The sequence below is a fragment of the Nicotiana tabacum genome, chromosome 7 (assembly GCF_000715075.1).
Source record: "Nicotiana tabacum cultivar K326 chromosome 7, ASM71507v2, whole genome shotgun sequence".
Lineage (NCBI taxonomy): Eukaryota > Viridiplantae > Streptophyta > Magnoliopsida > Solanales > Solanaceae > Nicotiana > Nicotiana tabacum.
Genome location: NC_134086.1, coordinates 69,824,348 through 69,832,459, shown reverse-complemented (window position 1 = coordinate 69,832,459; position 8,112 = coordinate 69,824,348). Strand labels below are relative to the sequence as shown.

General features: G+C 37.9%; 1 protein-coding gene across 1 annotated transcript; it reads left to right on the top strand.

The window, feature by feature from the left end:
• The first annotated feature begins 3,455 nt into the window (after positions 1 to 3,455).
• On the top strand, positions 3,456 to 5,520 carry LOC107790406 (late embryogenesis abundant protein 31). The gene is made up of 3 exons (XM_016612335.2): positions 3,456 to 3,875; positions 4,709 to 5,038; positions 5,126 to 5,520. Exons 1-3 carry the CDS (start codon positions 3,552 to 3,554, stop codon positions 5,294 to 5,296), a joined length of 825 nt encoding a protein of 274 aa, XP_016467821.1. The 5' UTR covers positions 3,456 to 3,551; the 3' UTR covers positions 5,297 to 5,520.
• Positions 5,521 to 8,112: the final 2,592 nt, after the last annotated feature.

Genomic DNA, 8,112 nt, shown 5'->3' with positions numbered 1-8,112 from the left:
CCTATTTGAATAGTTTTGGATCGTTCGGCTCCAAATTGGAGGTTTGAGCGCGTTCTTGAATTGGAATATAGGCTTCGAAGCGAGGTGAGTCTCCTTTCTAACCTTGTAAGAGGGAATTGTCCCCATAGGTAAAATAATTGGTTATGTGCTCCTATTTGTAGGGGTTACGTACACACGAGGTGACGAGAGTCCGTGCGTAGCTACTATTATTATGTAAGTCTGGGTAGTCTAGGACCCAAAAACATGCTATATACTTGGAATATTTGTAACCTTGTTGACATATTAATTGCTTAAATCCTATCGAATTGGTAAATGAATTTCTAAAAGGATTAAACTTCATTTTTTTTTATAAAATTGTTAAAAGAGAATCGACTCTTCTTTGGATAATTGTTCCATGTTGACTTCTTGATTGACTGTCTGTTATGTGTTTAATTTTGGAACGGGCCGAACACCTCGGTAGATTAAATAGATGCATCTATGGTTCGCGCCGTTCGACCCTCGGCAGTGCACATTTTACATTATGTTGGATCGGGCCATACGACCTCGGCATGATTTGCGCATACTTGTATTGCTTGCCTTGAGATTCATTGAAATTGATATTTGCTCTCCCTGACTTGAGATAAATTGATAATTAATAGATTATGAATTCGGAGACTTTTTAATATAAGAAGGAACATTTACCTGTTTCGTAACTTATTTGAACTTACTGCCGTTTTCAATAAATCCATGATTATTCGTATTAATAAGATATTACTATTGGACCACTAGTAAGTGTCGAAATCGACCTCTCGTCTCTACTTCTTCGAGATTATATGGGATACTCATTGGGTACACGTTGTTTTCGTACTCATACTACACTTGCTGTGCATTTTTGTTGCACAGGTTCATGTGTGGCTGGTGGCTTAGTGGCATAGCGGCATGGTTGATACGAAGACTTAGGTGAGCTGCAATTATCGAGACGACCCGCAGCCAGCAGAGTCTTATTCAGAGTATTGTACTGTATTTTTATTTCTGTCCACTTGTATTCCGGACAGTTACTGTATTTTATGTCATTCCCTAGTAAATGCTCATGCACTTGTGACACCGGGTTTTGGGATGATTATTGGGTATCTTGTATTAACTTCTTAACATTTATATTTAATTTGAATTGATTACCTTTTACTAGTAGAACTGAAGGAAAATTTATAGTTTTCAAAATTATTAAAACGTGCATTTGATTAAGTATTTTGGTTGGCTTGTCTAACGGCGGTGTCTGGCGCCATCACGACCCTTAGTGGTTTTGGGTCATGACAAAATTCATGCCAGACGAAATTGTTACTAAATGGAATTATACATATATATTTTTAAAATGTTGCTACAAATACATATTCCCTATAACTAAAGTTGCTAATGCGCATTGTACTGATCCAAACCGTATGTTAACAACTACTACTTGGGAGGTCATTAATGATGTTGTTAAATTTTTACATAAATTTTATACAACTACTGTTGAGTTTTCTGGAGCATATTACCCTACTGTTACTTTAGCTTAAGTACATATAGCTGAAGTTTCTTTTCTACTCTTTGAATTTAAGAAGAAAGAAAAATATAGCGATGTTGTTGAAAAAATGCAAGCAAAATTCAAAAAATATTTCTTTCCAATTCCTCCGATTTACTTAATTGGTGTTGTTTTAAATCCTTCTATTAAGATGTCTGATTGTCACCAATTAATGAATGCTTTATATACTTATATGGAGATTGGACCAACTGAAACCCCAGATTTATATGCTTGTATGAACAAGCTAAATGAATCTTTACAATAATTATATAATTATTATGCAAATGTAATTGATGATGCTACTCTTAATGTAGGCAATGTTAATCCCACTATGCACTGTACCACTTGTGCTAATGTGGATGATGAAGAAGGCCTTGATAGTTATAATATTTTTTCTACATTTTCTAACACTCAAACCAGTAACAGGAACATTGATGAACTTCAATTCTACTTGCAGAAGCAAAAAGAGCCTCACACAAAGGAATTTTCACCGTTGGGATGGTGACATGAGAATGGAAAACAATTTCCTGTTCTTTTCGCTATGGCTCGGGACGTGCTGAATGTGCCAATTTCAACTGTTGTATCAGAGAGTGCATTTAATTAGCCAAGCAAGACAACAACTTGGAGACACCCGTCACTCATTGGGAAGCATTTGCTTTGGAAGTTTTAGTATGTTTCAGAGATTGGATTAGATCGGAACGAAGAAATCAAGGACGTGAAGATGTTGATAGCCCAGAAGACGAGGAACTTGGAGATATATTAACACATGGTAACCCATCCGAATTTAACACTGCAGAAGAAGGTCACTCAGTTCATATTGATTATGAAAAACTTACTTAGGCAATGCAAAACCTTTGAATTTACTCTTTTTTTTGGTTAATTTACTTGTTGTTAAATGTAAACCTTTCAATTTTTAAGTTTGAATTTTGAAATAAATGTAGCACTTTATAAGTGCAATTTTTTCTCATCTTCATTGTATTCTTTATATTTTTACTTTATATTAATATAACTTACAATAGTTATACAAAATACAAAAAAAAAAAATTAAAAATAACACTAACCCGGCCCCATGAACTCGTAACCCTTACGGTTCAATTTTTACCCGGATGAACCCGGTATGCCCCAACCCGTAACCGCCCCGGACCATAACCCATACGGGTACTAAATTTCCCTACCCAGCCCGGCCCGACCCACCCGTTAAACACCCATACTTAATACTAATTGAGAGACGTAAAGAAAAGTAATGGGAATAGATAATAATGTAAAGCAAACCAGTTTGAACAGATCCCTCGAGTTGGAATACCCTCGAGCTAGTAAAGCAAGAACAGTTAAAAACCGCAAACTGATAAACAAGAGAATTAAAGAGAGAATATTGTATTGCTTTGATCTGTATCAATGTCCATCTACAAGATGATTATGACCCGCTTTATATATTAGAGGAATCAAACTATGGAAGTAAATCCCATGATTAACTAGATAACCGCCCTTGATTTGATCTGTTCCGAGATTTACGTCATGATCTCCAGTCACGAATATCTCGCCTTTCCATTATTATGTTTCGCTCGAAGTCTATCATATTTGATCTTGGTCGCTGCTGGCCTCGATCTCGACAGGCACCTCGACCCTTGGACTCGATGCCTCGTCTTCGTGCTCTGATCTGATTCATTACGAGGCTACTCCTCGACGCAGTTCCCTTGTCTCGATCAAATAGCAAAATCGGTAGGCCCTATAAATTATACAAAGCAGTGGATAAGGAACATTACACGCTGCCATAGAGAAGGTGTAGTTTGACAAGTGGCGTGCTGCCACCTAAGCTTCACTCTTTAGCTGCCACATCTAACATTTACGCCACCACACACTTCTTCAATAGCCACTTGTCCCAAAAATCTTCGTCTCCACCCAAACAAGCCTACTTCCACATTTATATCTTTGTCTTAATTTTCTCGAGCGAGCCATATCCGACATCTTGTAATTCGAAGTGAATTAAGTCTCGAGAATTTTAGCCAAGAAAAAAATGAGTCAAGAACAACCAAGAAGGCCACAGGGTGAAGGGGACCCTATTAAATACGCCGACGTTTTTGGTGTCTCTGGCGAGCTAGGGGAGAAGGCTGTTAAGCCAGAAGATGCAGCCATGATGCAGAGTGCTGAAACGGCTGTGCTTGGGCAAACGCAAAGGGGTGGTCCAGCAGCTGCCATGCAATCTGCAGCTAATTATAATATCAGTGCTGGTGCTGTTAAACCTGGTGACGTTACTGATGTTGCCGCTCGAGAGGGTGTCACCGTCACTGGGACTGCCGTTCCTGGAGCTAATATAACCACTGAATCAGTTGCCGGCCAGGTAATTAACGTTGTATGATTAATTTTATTCCAATATATTGAGTACGGTTCCTTTTATTTAAGCTTAAATTTTATACACTAATAAAGTAAAAACTACACCAATCAGCTAACATCTAACTTAATTATACTAAAAATATAAAAAGAACACTCCATCTATGTGCGGGTTCGGCCTTTATGCAGTTTTATCATGCGTTTTTGTAAGAGATTATTTTCATCTATGTGTGGGGTTTGCAGTTTTATCAGGCGTTTCTATAAGAGATTATGCATCTATGTGCTTTATCATGCGTTTCTATAAGAGATCTATGTGCGGGTATATGCGGGTTCGGTCTTTATACAATTTTATCATGCATTCTATAAGAGATTATTTTTATTATTTTCATTTATGTGCGGGCAGGGGCGGATTTAATTCAATACCCCCGTGAACCCAGTAGCTTTTGTCTAGAACTTGTATTTATATTGAAAAATTTATTAAAGCTAGAAGAATATTTAGCTCGGAACCCAGTTCGTTTATCCAGTTAGTATGTATACTAACACGAGATTTTTGTAGGAATCCATAAACCTAAATTCTATTACGGGCGGGGTTCGGTCTTTATGCAGTTTTATTATGGGGTTATGTAAGAGGTTGTTTTCATGACTTGAGACTATTTTCAAGTCTATTTTCATCACTTAAACCTGTGATTACCTGTTACACCAAGACTTTCCTTTAATTATAACAAGTTCATTAGTTACTAATTTGATAAAACTAGTAATTTAGTTGAATATTACTAGAATAAAAGATTTGGACCCTTTCAGTATTAGTATAAAACTACTGTTTTTAACAAGTTGCATCCTCAGGTAGTTGGACAATACATCCAGCCAACAGGAGGGATGGCTCAAGGCGGAGGAGGAGTAGAGGAACAACAAGGCAGTGGCGGAGGAGGAGGACAGCAACAGGGAGGTGGAGGGATAACAGTAGGACAAGCTCTTGAAGCAACTGCACAAACAATACCGGGCAAACCAATAGATCAGAGCGATGCAGCAGCAATACAAGCAGCTGAAATAAGAGCAACAGGCAGCAATGTTATCACTCCTGGAGGGGTTGCAGCGGCTGCTCAGTCGGCTGCAGCCTATAATGAATCTATGATGAGAGACGAGGACAAAGTTAAGCTTGGAGATGTCTTATCGGTAAGAAGCATACAACGTATCTCCAATGAATTTTAGAGATAATATTTTCTTGCTGTTTGTTCATGTTATTAGGACTTCTTTTTGCAGGGTGCTACTACGGTGTTGCCAGCAGATAGGCCAGCGACAAGGCAGGATGCAGAAGGAGTGGTAGGCGCGGAGATACGCAACAAACAAGACATGTCCACTACTCCTGGTGGTGTTGCTGCTTCTGTGACTGTTGCTGCCAGGCTAAACGAAAGGAGTCAACAACAATCTTAATTTCTGTAACTAGAATCGATCGTAAGGATAGTTTTGCTGCTTTATCTCCCACTTTTAAGAGTATATTCCATGTGTTGTGCTTTACTGACCACTTTTTGTTTTGTATTGGTTGCCACTTGTAAGCAACCCGACACATTGCTAGTTTAATGTTTGCTTTAGCTTGTATAATAGTAGGAGTCAGTTATAGTCATGGAGATGTTGTATGTTATCCCTTGTGTTTTTAAGGCCGCGCAGCAACTACTGTTTAGTGTCCCCTCAAGTCTTGTATGGGTTACCTCGTCGATACTGTTTGTGTTTATTTACTTTCGCATTGCGAAAATGATTGTTCAATTATATTTCCTCTGTTTCAATTTGTTTCAAAATTTTCACGGGGGTCAATTGATTGTTTCAATTTGTTTGAAATTCTTTAAGAGGGTCAAAATGCCTTATTTATCCGACATTGGATAATAATTTTTTTTTTTGAAGATATTGTATACAAAATATTATAATTAATAATTTAAAATATTTAAAATTTATTGTAAAAAAAGTATGGTCAAATTTTTTTGTTGACATTCCATATAGTAATTTTATTCTTTTTAAAATGGATGGATTAAGATAAAACGAATGTATACATCCTAATATCAATTCAGAAATAAAAGAAAAATTAACAAGAAGTTTAACCAATAGGGGCCGCTGCTATGTGACTGTAGTTGCAAAGCTTAATCAGAGAAGAAAGTCCAATCTTAATTTCTCCAACTAGAATCCATTGCAGAGTTGCTTTACCTCCCCTTAAGGCTATATACGTGTGTATGTATACATAATAATAATACATGCTCGCATCAACTTAGAAATAAACGAAAAATTAACTTTTCTTTAGTTTCAGACGATAATAGAATTAAATTGCTCATGATAATAAATAAATATGAAAGTATGTAAGGCACACATAGTTTGCTACAATGACTTAAATTATAAGTTTAAACTCTTTAGGCATCTGAATTAAGGGTCAAACACCTGAACTTGAACTTGAGCTAAATTGCGCTCAGAAGTGTACGCATAATTTTTCGCAAGAGTAGTCGATATTGCATAATTTTTCGCAAGAGTAGTCGATATTGGCGTACGCATACTTTTTCGTAAGCGTAGTCGATATTTAAAAGAAGTACAAATAAACAAATAACTGTAATAATATGCATTAAAATAATACAATTTGAATCTTACTAAAGAAAAAATAATTCCAAGTATATTATTACAATCCTCCTCGATAATTTTTTATTTTTTTAAAAAAATTTAGAATATCCTTACAAGAAATAATAATAAATACTACCTTTTCTATATAAAATACTAAACAATCTGTCACGACTCAAAATCCCAATCAAGAGATCGTGATGGCGCCTAGCACTGCTAGCTAGGGAAGCCAATACTTTACCATAATAAGAGATATCAAAACTAACATTAAACAACATATATCATAGTTAAAGATAAAGCTCAGAAGTTATATAACAAGTCTAATCAACTCCCTAAAAATTGATGTCATAGGGTACATGATGAGATTTTAAGGATTACTAAATACAACGTCTAAAATGAAAAATAATATTGTTTAATACAAATAAACAGTTATAGGAAAAATAGAAAGGTAACTTCAAGGTATGCGGATGAGAGTGCAGTATTATTTACCGTGAAAATGGTAATGACAATTAAATTTGTAAATGTGACTCTAAAAGTACGTGATCTATTTTTATGCTAGTTGTTAGAGTAGTTGATGCTAGGAATATGAAGTTTAACGAAGAGATACAAGCTAAAACGTGGCAGTAATCAAACCGAGGGGCTTGCTGCCCGGGCTTCGGACTGGTAGATGAAGGGCCTCGGGGTCGATATCCGGCTCGAGCTCGAGCTATCGGGGGTAACCGGGGAAGGGATAACAATTATAATATAATTGAAGAAGGCTCTTTATGGCCAATACCAAGCAATAAATGAAGAACAAGTATGAAAGTAATAGACGCTAAGAGTGGCCTCAAGCGAGTAAGTTAGAGAAGAAAGAGAAAGAGATATATTATTGATCTTGTGTAGAATAGTTGGAACAACAGCAGCCCGGGCTTTACAAAGTGATGGTGATCCCCTGAGTGGGGAGGGGAATCCCGTTATAGTACAAAATGTGTTAACTGTAAAGACATGCAGATAGGATAGCTGACATGACATCTTGAGATAGGCCCCGTATAGGTCAGCCCTGTCAGATTAAGCCATGTACCTTGGGAACTCCCTTCTTGCCTCCTATAGCCTGCTACAGCCGTTGGGATGCAATGCCCTACGGACCGGTACCTGACGACCCCCGAGGGTGAGTCTCAACCTTGGCTTCAAGCTTCGAGGAGCATGACCGCGAGACAACCTTATGACGGGGAAAGCGGGCCCCCGAAATCGCCGTATACAGATAGTCTCCGCGTTTCTTAGGGTGAAAGAAGCAAGAAACGATAAGAAACGATCCTGAACTCCCGTTTCCTTCGAATCCGGGGGTCCAATTTCGCCGTGATAAGGTTGTCTCACGGTCATGCTCCTCAAAGCTCGAAACCAAGGTCGAGACTCACCCTCGGGGGTCGTCAGGTACCGGTCCGAAGCGCATTGCGTTCCAACGGCTGTAGCAAGCTATAGTAGGCAAGAGGTGAGTTCCCAAGGCACATGGCTTAATCTGACAGGGCTGACCTATACGAGGCCTATCTCAAGATGTCACATCCCCGTCCTAGCTCCATTTCTTATCGTGAAAATGGTAACAACAGAGAGAGAGAGAGAGAGAGAGAGAGAGAGAGAGAGAGAGATTATTGATCTTGTGTAGAATAGTTGGAGCAACA

Coding starts and splice junctions, on each gene's coding strand:
- LOC107790406 (XM_016612335.2), top strand. CDS start 3,552: ATGAGTCAAGAACAACCAAGAAGGCCACAGGGTGAAGGGGACCCTATT. Junction 3,876..4,708: donor CTGAATCAGTTGCCGGCCAG/GTAATTAACGTT, acceptor TTGCATCCTCAG/GTAGTTGGACAATACATCCA. Junction 5,039..5,125: donor AGCTTGGAGATGTCTTATCG/GTAAGAAGCATA, acceptor TTCTTTTTGCAG/GGTGCTACTACGGTGTTGCC.